The sequence below is a fragment of the Borostomias antarcticus genome (genome assembly GCF_949987555.1).
Source record: "Borostomias antarcticus genome assembly, chromosome: 2".
NCBI classification, from domain to species: domain Eukaryota; kingdom Metazoa; phylum Chordata; class Actinopteri; order Stomiiformes; family Stomiidae; genus Borostomias; species Borostomias antarcticus.
The window spans coordinates 20,767,311-20,780,937 of record NC_140235.1 but is presented as its reverse complement, the minus strand read 5'-3'; the positions used below and the strand labels follow the sequence as shown (position 1 = coordinate 20,780,937).

The window sequence follows — 13,627 nt, the reverse complement described above, 5'->3', positions numbered from 1 at the left end:
AGAAAATGGGCCCCAATGACAGAATGGAATGCCTTAATCATGTCCTATCCTGTATTCCTGAGAAGGACACAGCCTCGCGAATTCTGAGGTTTGGTTAACTGGCAGAATGTCTGCACACTCCCCCCACAGTGAGAGGCCCTGCTTGTCCTTTGTGTTTTATTTATTTCACTGAAGCTGAGCAGGTGTCATGATATACTGATATACTGCAATAATTGTAGTATTTAAAATGAAAATTCTAATATCATGTAAATAATCCAGCCTTGCCGTTGCCTGCTGGGGAGGCAGCATCAGGTCTGGGGAGACAAACAAGCTGTCGTCAGACTTTATAACATTGCCTGAGCATTCCTGAGTGTTGTGGAGGTGTGCATATATGTATATATGTGTATTCCTATACATATTTATACAGCCTGGATGTATGTATGTACAGTACATGTTCTGTTCTATACTATACTCTACACATGTAATGTAACAGATCTATCTATCTGTCTGTCTGTCTGTCTGTCTGTCTGTCTGTCTGTCTGTCTGTCTATCATGATATATTGTGTGAAGGAAATTCACCTTCGAAAACCCTAAAATGTGCACCGTTGATTTTAATATGCTTATACACAGCAATTTCAAATGTTTTGACAGGAAAACAAACATTAGATCAAAGTGATCAGAATTTTTTATTTTTTATTATTGCTATAGATATCGCAATATTTTTTGCCATGATAATCATATTGTGAATATTTTATATTGTGACAGCCCTAACACAGTAATACAGTACATAATACATATTGTGCACACCCTTAGGTCAGTCAAACAGTTAATGTCAATATCATCGGGTGAACAAAAGTAATTTGTCAAAAGCTACCCTATGCACAACAATGCAGTTCATCTTCAGTGCTGTCCTCTGTATACAGAAGCATACAGCATATACCCATTTATTTCTCCACAGACACTGAATATATCATCACTCAAACAACACTGATGTTAAAACTCAACAATTGCAGCAAATGAGCTAATATACTACACATGTATACTATCAAATAGAGACAGAGATATATCAGGTAATCCTGTCACGCTATCCTGACTCAGCGACAGACACGGCCAGGAGAGTGGGGGCTCCGCTGCTGTAACTCATCTTGTTACAGTGGTTCACTCTCGCAGTCTTCAAATTCTGCAACATAACAAAATGGTGTCATGACTCTGGCTAGACTGGAGCACTCCAGGGACTTTTGATAGTGACATGGATGACTAATTCTGTGACTGTATTCTTATTCTTTCTTTCTTTTTTGACTCCGTATTGCAGTATGAGAACCTCTTTCTTAATCCTAGAAAATCCCAACCCTATGTGCATCTGTGAATCCCCTGGCCCTCCCAGCGATAAGAACTATTAGTTACAATGGAGCACACCTGGGTAGAAAAACTATTTCATATCATTTCCGTTACTTATCTGTGCTTGTTTGTTCTTGTCAGGCACAATGGAACCAGTGGGATGTTATTCCCAAAAGTGAAAACTCCAGTTACTCCACCCACATCACATTCCAGGCAGCTTTGATCACAATTTGCTCAATAGCCCTTGGCCTGGTTCTGCAGCTGCGAGTCGAGTCATAAAATGGCAAACAGCTCTTATATTTTTTTCCAGCCTCATGTGCATCTGTGAGTCCGCTGGGCACCCACTTCCTGTTGCCCTCACAACATACACCCCGACACCCACACACCCCCAAACCCACCCCCCCACAGCAACCACCTCCGCCCCACCCCCAAACCCCCCTTACTCTTTAGTCTCTCAGAGAGACATAAGCACATGGATGAAAAGCATTACTGTAACACAAGTCAACAGACAATCCCGAAAGCCTACCTGTGTGATGGCTGGTTTGTGGAGACAGTGGATATAAGGCCTGGGCTCTTTCTCTATCTTGTTTTCATATGTTTTGTAACAAACCACACAGTCCATCAGAGGCTGCCACAGAGAATACAAACACACGTTATGCCATGAACTGGTTGGCTACATTAGTTGATACAGCAGTAGTTGTAACATTACAGGGGGTTGTGGGTTTGATTCCAACCTCACACAGTGGCTCTGTGCATATTCACTAGTCATTTACTGATCATTTATAACTATTCCAAAAGTTAATAGTTAAATATTAATTTATTATATATATTAATATTAAATTAATATAATCTATAAACGCATAAATGGTTTAGAGGATAGTTATAAGGATAGTTATACTGTAAATAGTGATTTTTTCAAAACTCCATTAACACAAACAGGCCTGCTTTCCTGTCAGTGATGGTCCCCCTCATCATACTGTAGATGTACTGTAGATTAGACAAAAGCCGTTTCCAGGAAAGCAGCCCACAGACATTTCTTTGAGGATGCGGCTCAGAGCACCCCTGAGAATTACTCACTCGGTCATTCCTGAATGGACATTTCTGAGGATTTGGGTTCGCCGTGTTCCTGGCACACTTAGTGGGTTTCAGGTAGAAGTTATGGTAGAGATATTCCACCCTGAATCCAGACTGAAAGACAATTTTGATTTGTTATGGTATAACTACTGTTATTCTCTTGTGATATCTATGGCTATCAACTATTGGAGATGAGATAGACTAGACTGTAAACTAATTTATCACTATTTGATATACGTTTTAAGATTAGTCCTTCATTCTCTTTCCATACAATGTACTGTAGATGTACATTATTTATCTTGTACAGCACTTTGGTCAGCCCAGGCTGGGTTTTTAAATGTGTTTTAAAAATAAATTTGACTTGACTTGACTTACCACCATGTCAGATTTGAGGAGGCTCTTGAAGAAGCGGAAGTGGTGCTTGACAGCAGGGAGATTGTGGAGCTGCTCCAGAGCCAGGTCCACTCCTTGCCTGTAGTTGTCTGGGAGCGTGTTGTAGGCCTCCTGAGCCCCAGTAGAACACAGCAGGACTCCGGCGGAGACTAGAAGCAGCAGCAGGGCAGTCATCTTCCTCTCTGTGTCTCTGAAGAAGCTAAACTGAAGCAACCACTCCGTGGAATCTCTCCTCTCCCTTTGGGGTAAACATTAGCTAACGTGCCTGGACTCAAATATTAGTCAGACTCTGCTGATGACAAGGCCAAGTAAACATGTGATGTCCCAACAGTTGGGGTATTTTGTTATTCCCAACAAGGAGGGGTGAAACTCCAAAGTGACCTAATTTTTCAACTTTCATTATGACAAGCTTTTGTTTTTATCTAAACAACTATGAAACTCAATAATGAGCATAGAGTAAGATCAATCAAAAAGACCTTGAAGTAGGAGGCTAAAACCACATCTAAAAAGAATCAATGACTACTTAGTAACAGCTACTTTATTACAATACATGTGAAAAGAGGTACATTTGGGGAGTAAACTCAGTCCTGTACAGTAGACTAATACAACAACTCCATTGGAGACAGATCAAAGATGGGAGACAGATCAGAGCATTGTGGTGTTCAGTTGCTTCCTTTTGATAACAGAAGAGTGGGGGACCCGCTGCTGTAACTCATGGTGTTACAGTGGTCAACCCTGGCTGCCTTCATATCCTGATATAGAAAGAAGGAAAAAAAGTGTAAACTCTAACATATTTCAATAAACTGTACTTTATATAGTATTTCTGTCAATGATGTGATCTTTGAAATACCATGTTTTATAATGTATTATTCTTAAAAGTGTTTATTCTCTCATAATTTATAAAATAGTGAATATATGTATGGTGGAAAACTTCAAACCAAGCATACCTCTGTGAGAGCTGGTTTGTGGATACAATGGATATATGGCTTGGGACGTTCCTCAATTTCTCCTTTAAATGTTTTGTAGCAAACTGCACAGTCTATCAATGGCTGTAAAAAAAATAAATAAAAAAGACTTTTGAAGCATCCAGAATAACAGTCCATCCAGTACGCTCAGAGTACTGTACATGTGATTTTTGTGTGAAAGCTGACATTTTTCTGTCAGCCACCAGTACTCACTCTGTCACTTCTGAACTGACATCGCTTTGAGTCAACAGTTCCTTTGGGACACTTTGTGGCTCTCAGGTAAAAGTTGTGATAGATGTAAGCTACATCAAATCCAGGCTACAGGGAGCAAAAACAAGCACACAATCGCCATTAAACTAATTCTACATGCAAACAGTTCCTCGTGTGAACACCATTCCCAAATTCAAAATCTTCCATTGTTTAGCCTACTTGAGGCATTGTTTTCAGATTTGAACAAAAGCTAACTGTTTAAACAGCCAAAGATTATCGGCAGCAGGCTTAGACAGGCACATACTCCACCTCAATGTCAGATTTGAGGAGGCTCTTAAAGAAGAGTAAATGGTACTGGATTCCAGGGAGATTGTGGAGCTGCTCCAGAGCCAGGTCCACTCCTTTCCTGTAGTTGTCTGGGAGTGTGTTGTAGGCCTCCTGAGCCCCAGTAGAACACAGCAGGACCCCGGCGGAGACTAGAAGCAGCAGCAGGGCAGTCATCTTTCTGTCCATGTCTCTGAAGAAGCGAGACCGTGGAGTTAATGAGCAACACTGAGCGGATTGTTCAGCAGAGCACACTCTGCCAAAAAAGCTTTAACAGGGCTGCGCTTTGCTTTTTTCTTCCCTCTTTTCGGTTGCCAAGGAGTTACACAACATTGAGGACAAGGTGCGGTTTGTTGTCAAGCTTTCACCCCACATATCAAACAGACACAAATACAAGTGTAAAGATCAACACTGGTGATTTCACAATGTTTTAAGAACCATATTTAGGAACATTTACAGTTTACAGTTCACTTTTTTTTTTTTTTTTTTATGACATGACATAAGACAGTACAAACCATGAGACAAAAACTACACAAACACCACAGAGAAGCTCACGCTCGCTTACCTACTGTACACCCACCCCGACAGTGAAGGACCTGGGTTGCTGCGTGTTCAGCTCCCGTACCCTGACCCAACCCTGCGGAGCCGGTTTCGGTAGCCACGCGTGAGCAGCCAGACATTACAGCAGACAGTACATTACAACAATAACAACACAAGACAAAACAAAACAATAACCTAAGAACGATCAAACTTTCAACAATGACAACCTACAAACAGAAAAAAATAAAACATTGAACAAACATTAACAACACCAAACAAAAAAAACAATACACACACCAAAAATGATATATTAAACTCAAAAGCTCACTATGATAATAAGTTCACTATAATAATAATAGTAGGCTAATATGAGATAAACCGCAACGAAAAAAAATAAATCTAGAACCTACATTGGCTCTTCCTCCCAAGTTTTTGATATTGATAGGATGTTCCATCTATTTATTTCTGTAGTATTTTTCTTATTTTTCATCATTACTTTAGTTGATAAATAATGGTGTTTCAAGAACAATATAAAAGATTCCAGCTTTAAAAAAATTTGTGTGTTGAATATGAATGCCTTTCCGAGCAGCACAATAGTATTTAACAGCATATTTTGTTCGTTGTGAAAACCCCAGATAATATGAATGGGTGATAAAGGTAAGACAAGTCCCTGCTCACTCAAACAGACTGCCACCTTGTGCCAGAAAAGGGCAACAACTGGGCAGTACCAAAACAAGTTCATGATATCTTCTTCTTCCTCCCCACAAAATCTACATAAATTGTCATCAGTTATTTTCCATATTTTGAGCATTTATCTTGTTGGTAATATCTTATAAAAGACTTTTAGCTGAAAGGCCCATAAATAAGTAAAACAATTTGATTTATATATATTTCTGAAGAAATGTAACCAAGGAAGTGGAGTATCAAAAATGTCTTTCCAATAGGTTTGAAAATAAAAAAGGTGGAGTGGCTTTCTTTTCCAAGGACAGAAAGAAATTATATATATCAATATTTATCTTCTTTTGGTTCAACCATTTATAATTTTTAATAAATGGGCGGCAAACACCTAGACTTTCTTTTGATTTTCTAATCGTTACTTTCCAAGATGGGGGAATTGCAGAAAGTAACTGCAAAAAACATAGTTTTGGACAAATATCCCCATATATCAAAGTTAAAGATTCAAAAGTAAGGAATTCTCCCTCAACGCTCAATATATCATTAACAAAATAAATATGATTATCTAAGAACATTCTCAAATACGCAGGCTTCTTATCTATGCAAATATTATAATTTAACCATAATATCTGTTGTCTGGTCTCTAGTGCATTATTTGGTATGGAAAATTGAAATTGAGACCACAGGGACAATGCATTTTTGAAAAAGGGGGAAAGATTAGGAAAAAGTATATTCAAAGAAGCAGGGCATATTTGGAAAAAAGGATACAGTTGTCCAATTGATAGGTCACATTGAGCTACAAATAGCTTTGATGAGAACCAGTCTTTATTATTATACAAAGGTTGTATCCAAGCAGCTTTTAAAGTAGCATCAAGTGCTGAGAGGCATTTTAATCCTAATCCTCCATTCTCCCATGAATTATACAGATACTTTCGCTTTATTTGGTCAATTTTATCATTCCATATGAAAGTAAAAATTATTTTCTCATATGTTTTGATAAAGTTTGCATCAGGAGATGCAAGGAGATCTAAGGATAGAGCATTTCTCATAATGAGGCTTTAATCCTGATAGAGAAGCAAATAAATCAAATTCTGAGATAAGAGTATTTAGAGAAGAAAAATTAGCTTGTACATACAGTTCACTTTTTATCAACATGGACAAAAACTCCCTATTTGATTTGACTGATACTGTAGGTAGCCTATTGCACTCTTGTACAGTAGCCTACATCTTGAGATTAAGTTTGTTGTATATAAATTGCAACACAAGACAGATCACTGTAATGGAAAATTCTGTGTAATTAGATATTATTTGAATCTATTTTGACATACAGTATTAGACCTTGGTTAGATCTCTTTAATAGTGTCTGTTGTTTAGGCCACAGAACTGGCCTCTGGTATCTTGGCTAGAGAAAGAATGCACTTTGTAATCTTAGGTTTTTGTGGAAGTGATTGTATCTGCTCGCACCCCAGCCATGCCGGTCTCTCTGTCGACAAAACAGGAATCCGGCTGGACTGGGGGGTGTGAAGAGAGGGCCAGGAATCGTCCCAGACACCAGGGTTGCTTTCCATGTATAAATGATTGTTGTGACTTCTCATCGGGGCCGTACCTCTCACTCTGTGAACTTCTGTGTGCATGAAGCAAGCCGAGTTGAACGGACCTCTTTTGCAGTTGGGTTTTTGTATTTTCTTTTGGTAAACTTGAATGTTGGCATTCACTCTCTCCTGAACATTACTCTGTGACAGAAATGTCCACTACAATCACATTAAATAGAAAATTAATTTTATTTGTCATCAATATTTGAACTATGCATGTGCACACAGAGCATGAGCAGTAAACACCCAGAATGTTTTATATTGCTTTTTCAAATGGAACTTGAGTGTTTCAGCTGGGCGCTATTACTGTAGATCACCTACACAATTCATTCCCTCCATCCATTCATCCTCCTTTCCAAACATATACAGTACAGCAAAAGACAATTGATATCCACCCCTCCACCAGAGCCTCATATGTTCCCTATCTCAACTGTCCACGGTCATTATGAACACAGATTAAAAACATCCTTCATTAACAACAACGCCACTTCTCGCAATACATCAGAGTGATCAGATTGACGAGCATCTTAAAAGTGCAAACCTTAATTGAACATGAGTGTTATCCTAGAAAAGACAAAGATATGCGAAAGATAAAAGCTGATGAATGCAGCGTTACTCAAACAAACACAAGAGTGTAGATATAGTCATACACATCACCAGTGGCACTTGAGATTTGTTGTGAAGTTCAACTCACAGGCACAAATACATGACACACACTAAATTATGAGGAGAGCAGAGTAACAGTTTGAGGTGAAAAGAAGTGAAACATAAAAGAGAGGGGTAAGATATAGAGAGGGCACAGGGGCTAGTATACACAAAGGCAAAACTGTACAGTATGTGGGGTTAATATGATACATTCATCATCCTCCATTCACCCATTCATAAAATAAAAAACATTAAAAAAAAAGAAAAGACATCAAGCCTTTTCTCTGGGTAATACACCGAGATTGTCTGCATGAATGGAAGTTTGGTCAACATTATAACTGATCAGTCTACATCAATTGTTCTACACAATTGTTGCTATCCAACGCTATATTGATATTAAAAATTAGCTTATGCTAAATTGAGGAATGTAACAAGAGAACAACGATGCTATCGGCTGAAACCCTTTGCTTACCTCCTAAAATACAAGGCAGATGGCTGACAAACGAGTGTTCTGACCATTCAAGACTCTTTACAGGACCGTTTGGCAAAGAAAGAAAGAAAACTGAACAAAAGCAAAAAGAAACAAATAAATTAGTGCTCTCCTTAACCCTTAAACTGACATATTGAACAATGCCTCCCGTAAGAAAGTGAAAAGTGACCCAAAACATACATCTTCAATTATCATCCTTATTGCACAAAATCACATGGATGTGCAATAGGTAGAGTCTAGATATAGCCATCCTTCATAGGGATTGAGCAAATGTCGTCAATAACCATAAATGTGTAACTAAACTGAACTTTGCATTTTAAAGAAGATTAGGTACCACAATACTGTATATTAGTTTAGAATTCACTCTCTCTGCTGGTGTGCTTCAGTCAATGCAAGTTGTGGACTAAGCAGTCAAATAGGGCTTGCATGGATGACTTGAGAAGTGTCTTGATGAATTACCATTTTCTCTTTGTAGAACACAACCAATGACACTTGACTCCGAGACCCTTTGCAGTTGGTTAAACACATCGGTACACAGGGTATTATAACTGACAGACTTCAGCTTATGTGTCCATGTCAGTCTGAGGTCACAAACAAAATTGCTGTCCACTCTATGACTGTACATATACATTAAAAACCCAATCAATTCTCAAATCAAATACTTGCGAACAAACATACATTTTGTCTGCTATTACTGAGGTGGTGATGGGACCATGAAGATACTTTGCAGTAAAATATAAAACATTTCATTATATACTGTAATATATATTAAAATACTTTGTAGCAATGACCAGATTTGGTGTCTTTTTAAAAGTGCTGAGAGCTTGGCTGTGGTCTAAGTAGCAGTCTACATTAACACAAGGCCAACCAGATTTCTAAGTACAGCTATCGATTCCTTCATAAGGCGCTTGATGAGCTAAAATAGCGAAATATGAAAAGCAAAAAACAAGAATAATGAAAGATCAATATGTTAAATATATTGACTCCAGGAATGTATCCCATATAATCCTCCACATATTCAATGTGAATCAGAGCAACCTTTCAGGGTTGAAAACTACCTATCATATACTGTCATCGGATTGAACTTTGAACATACATTTTACATAGAACAACAGTTAGAGTATCTCCTCCCCTGAAATGTTCAAAATGACGAATATGCTGAATATAATGAAAACATGTTTTGATGAATGTGAAATTCTGAGCTGGTTGGGCTCTTCAGCTGGTCTCCAGCCCCAGTGCCACAAAGTGCTGTTTGTTAGGTAAGAAGACGCGCAGTATGCTATCATAGTGTCACTGTGTCCCTGTTGCCTGTAGAGTCATGAGGGAACCTAGTCCAGACCTCATCAATGAATGAGCTTGACAGGGTTTCTGAGTAGTTGTAACCCCTTTTGATAAGAGCCTCTGGCCCTCTTTTCAGGTGTAGCTGAAGCAATGGAGGCTTGGACCAACTGGGTTGAACAGTGTTGGATCAGATTGCTCCTCATTGGCTGATAGTGTGATTGACAGGTTGTTGGGTCCATTGAGGGAAGGATATGGTGTTTCAGGGGGAGGGTCACACAGGCATATGCATCTCTGTGTATTCGTCCTGCCCCTCCTTCTCATCGAAGGTGGGCTCGGCATCATCTGCATCCAGCTGGAACAGAGCAGAGGAGACCATTAGGAAAAAGAGGCAGCGGTGGTAAAAGTCGTAGTAGTAGTAGTACAGTAGCAGTAGCCTAGTAGTGGTTATTTCATTTCAAACCTTTATTTATACTCGTAAAGCACTGAGGAACTTATAGTAGTAGCAGCAGCAGCAGCCTAGTAATAGTTGTTGTAGTACTGTAGTAGTAGTAGTGATCGTAATAGTAGTAGCAGCAGCAGCAGCAGTAGTAGTAGTAGTAGTAGTAGTAGTAGTAGTAGTAGCAGTAATAGTAGTAGTAGTAGTAGTAATAGTAGTAGTAGTAGTGGTAGTAGTAGTAGTAGTAGTAGTAGTAGCAGTAATAGTAGTAGTAGTAGCAGTAATAGTAGTAGTAGTGGTAGTAGTAATAGTAGTAGTAGTAGTACTAGTACTAGTACTAGTAGTAGTACTAGTACTAGTAGTAGTACTAGGTGGTCGTAGTAGTAGTAGTAGTAGTAGTAGTAGTACTAGTAGTAGTACTAGGTGGTCGTAGTAGTAGTACTAGTAGTAGTACTAGGTGGTCGTAGTAGTAGTAGTAGTAGTAGTAGTAGTAGTACTACTAGTAGTAGTACTAGTAGGGCTGTATATCATCTTGGATTTCGCGATACGATACGCATCACGATACACAGGTCACGATTCGATACGTATCACGATACAGAGGTCACGATACAATACGATACGATACGATACGTATTGCGATACACACATCATTTACTGAAAGATTTTAAGTGTTCAAGACTGAAAACTGAATGGCTCAAATGCACTATATAGATAACTCAAACTCAATGACTGGACAGAGAACTAGCTAATAAATATTTTACATTTGATATCCATGCTTTTTAAACTGTCAACATTGTAGTATTTATCGTTTTTCAAAATTATTTATATGTATGCTTTTTTAACTTAATATTGTAGAATATGCTTTTTAAACTGGATTTAAAAATTTAAATCAAAAAAAAAAAAAAAAAAAGATTTTTTTTTTTTTTTTTTTTAAATTTTACAGCGCCCGGCTGTATCGATACTCCGGGCTGAAAGATCGATACAGTATCGCGAGACTACGTACCGCGATACATCGTTGTATCGATACAATCCTACAGCCCTAAGTACTAGGTGGTCGTAGTAGTAGTAGTAGTACTAGTAGTAGTACTAGGTGGTCGTAGTAGTAGTAGTAGTAGTAGTAGTAGTAGTACTAGGTGGTCATAGTAGTAGTAGTACTACTAGGTGGTCGTAGTAGTAGTAGTAGTAGTACTAGGTGGTCGTAGTAGTAGTAGTAGTAGTAGTAGTAGTAGTAGTACTAGTAGTAGTACTAGGTGGTCGTAGTAGTAGTAGTAGTAGTAGTAGTACTAGGTGGTCGTAGTAGTAGTAGTAGTAGTAGTAGTAGTAGTAGTAGTAGTATTAGAGGGAAGAACAAAGAGAACTGACAAAGAGTTGCTTGAGTGTGTGAATAAAGCAGGCCTAGTGCACCCTCCTGCGGCTGCACTTACACACTGCATCTCCCTGGTGCTGAAGATGCGTGGCAGCAGGAACATCTTGACGGGCACGGTGAGGATGAGGACGAAGGGGAAGGCCAGCGAGGCCATGGTGGACATGACGGCCCACAGCGCCGCCAGACACACCAGCTGGATCCCCGTGAACAGGTGCATCCGCAGAGTACGCACCTAGAGGGAGGGAAGGGATTAGAACAGGGAACATGGAGATTATTACCGCATTAAAACATACACATTTTATATCATAGGAGAGCCAGACAGCAAGAGGCATTTTGAAGTAGTAGTAGTAGTCCAGGCGAACAGACAGCAGGACTGATTAACTGATTTGCATAATGAAGCATTTCTGGGACACTGTGTAGAAGTACTGTAAATGGTAAATGGATTGTACTCATATAGCGCTTTTATCCAAAGCTTCTAATTCACCCATTCACACACACATTCACACACCAATGGGAGCAGCTGCCATGCAAGGTGCTAGGAGCTAGGAGCAATTTGGGGTTCAGTGTCTTGCCCAAGGACACTTCGGCATATGGACAGGAGCAGCCAGGATTCGAACCGATGACCCTCAGCTCTGCTTTTGTGTACAGGATGCTGCTCTACTCTGCCCGTCTCTACTCTAATTTAGTCCTCTGTGCCAGACTGACCTTGCGGACGTAGGTGTGGTCAGGGTGGTACTTGGGGGGCATGAGCAGCAGCATCATGCGCTCTGTGAGCTGGATGCCATTGAGCGACATCACCCCCATGTACAAGAAGATGCCAAACAGCACGGCGATGGGGATCTTACGCAGCAGGTCTCCTATCACGATCGACATACCTGGGAGAGGGAGCGAGAAATTTACTTGTAAAGACAGATATTCATTTAGATATAAACTAAGATATTTTGAACAATGGAAAAAAATAAATCCAATCAATTCATAAACTGGAATGCTACAGATTACTTGGTAGACATTTTCAATGTGAAACAGGTGAAATTGAGACAGAAAAACATTTTCTCACAAATTAGTCCAAAATATAAAGAAATTAGAAATGAAATTTTCCCCAAATTCTACCAAAAAATACCACATTTCTTCATCCTTCCAGTTAACCTGCTAGCCAAAACTCTTCTTTGAGAAGAGCGTGCCACTGCACAATTGGCAGGGGAATTTCTACCTGCATGTCAACGCTAGATCTGTTTCAATGTAAGACTATACTGATTTCCTCTATATACTGTTCATTATTAACCTTTTGTATTATTATGATTATGATGATTATTATTCTTTATTAACTATCATTTTTCTTTTCTTTTTCTCCTTTATATATGTAATATACATAATTATGTATTGGTTAATTCATTATTTATATTTAAGTCTTTAATGTCTCTCTGTTTTGGCAACATGTTTTATGATAAATAAGATAAATAAGCTTCTTGACTTGACTTGAGAGAGAGTGAGAGACAGAGAGAGGGCGAGAGAGAAAGAAGAAGGGAGAGATTGAGAGAGACAGAGACAGAGAGAAAGAGCATGAGACGACTTCAGATACTGAGAATAGCACCTTTAAACTGTAGTAAATACTGTATCCTGTACAGTCCTATCCACGTCACCCACCCACTAACACGGCCACCAGCAGCCCTGTGACCCTCTGCTCCTTCACTTCCTGGATACGGGGCTTGTCGCCGGGCGCCACAGCCTTGCTCATGACGGTGAGGGCGTTGGCGTGGGTGACGGAGCGGACAGTGGCAGCCGCCATCCAGGGCAGGCCGAACAGAGCCGAGGTCCCACCCAGTACCACGATGACCAGCAGGTCCAGGTGGAAACCAGAACCCTTCACCAGCATCCGCTCCTTCTTACTGACTATCAGCCTGGGGGCGATGGAGAGAGAGGGAGAGAGAGAGAGAGAGAGAGAGAGAGGTAGGGAGAGAGGGGCAGCAAGACAAAAAGAAAGTGAAGTCATTTTGCTTTGACCACAAGAAATCACATCACAAACTAATTCTATCCTATGTCTTCAACAATGTACACTGCATAGCAGGTCTCATATTAACGATGTGAAGCCAAGGTGGCCCTTGGTGAGGTGCTGTGAGACTCACGTGGTAATCTGGGTCTCCATGAAGATGAGGATGAAGACCAGCAGCGCGGGCAGGAGACTGCCGAACATCATCCAGATGGGGAAGTCTCCTTTGGTGCCCAGGGGGTTGATCAGCCAGCCCCGCTTGTGAGGGCTGGTCACCGACAACCCACTGGGGACGCTCAGTTTCTACACAAGGGGGCGCGGCGAGCCAGGGA

At 39.9% G+C, this 13,627-nt stretch overlaps 3 protein-coding genes across 4 annotated transcripts in view; all 3 read right to left on the bottom strand.

The window, feature by feature from the left end:
- Positions 1-646: 646 nt before the first annotated feature.
- LOC311320104 (uncharacterized protein) lies at positions 647-3,035 on the bottom strand. The gene is made up of 4 exons (XM_084451771.1): positions 2,767-3,035; positions 2,395-2,505; positions 1,844-1,945; positions 647-1,159 (listed from the first exon to the last, which is right to left on the bottom strand). Exons 1-4 carry the CDS (start codon positions 2,956-2,958, stop codon positions 1,064-1,066), a joined length of 501 nt encoding a protein of 166 aa, XP_084307897.1. The 5' UTR covers positions 2,959-3,035; the 3' UTR covers positions 647-1,063.
- Positions 3,036-3,304: 269 nt separating this feature from the next.
- LOC311320089 (uncharacterized protein) lies at positions 3,305-4,911 on the bottom strand. 2 transcript variants are annotated; one of them, XM_084451748.1, is made up of 5 exons: positions 4,849-4,911; positions 4,269-4,476; positions 3,963-4,067; positions 3,732-3,833; positions 3,305-3,536 (listed from the first exon to the last, which is right to left on the bottom strand). In XM_084451748.1, exons 2-5 carry the CDS (start codon positions 4,470-4,472, stop codon positions 3,447-3,449), a joined length of 501 nt encoding a protein of 166 aa, XP_084307874.1. In that variant the 5' UTR covers positions 4,473-4,476; positions 4,849-4,911; the 3' UTR covers positions 3,305-3,446. The 2 variants fall into 2 exon arrangements, with proteins under 2 accessions (XP_084307874.1, XP_084307873.1); XM_084451747.1 differs by lacking the exon at positions 4,849-4,911 and having other exon boundaries at positions 4,269-4,547.
- A 2,420-nt stretch (positions 4,912-7,331) lies between these two features.
- slc4a2b (solute carrier family 4 member 2b) overlaps positions 7,332-13,627 on the bottom strand; it is a 30,980-nt gene continuing 24,684 nt past the window's right edge. Inside the window, exons 18-22 of the mRNA XM_084461264.1 lie at positions 13,432-13,598; positions 12,953-13,206; positions 12,014-12,183; positions 11,367-11,540; positions 7,332-9,858 (exon numbers count right to left, since the gene is read on the bottom strand). Of these exons, the coding sequence (XP_084317390.1) occupies positions 9,778-9,858; positions 11,367-11,540; positions 12,014-12,183; positions 12,953-13,206; positions 13,432-13,598 (846 nt within the window). The 3' untranslated portion in view covers positions 7,332-9,777. The remainder of the gene's footprint in view (positions 9,859-11,366; positions 11,541-12,013; positions 12,184-12,952; positions 13,207-13,431; positions 13,599-13,627) is intronic.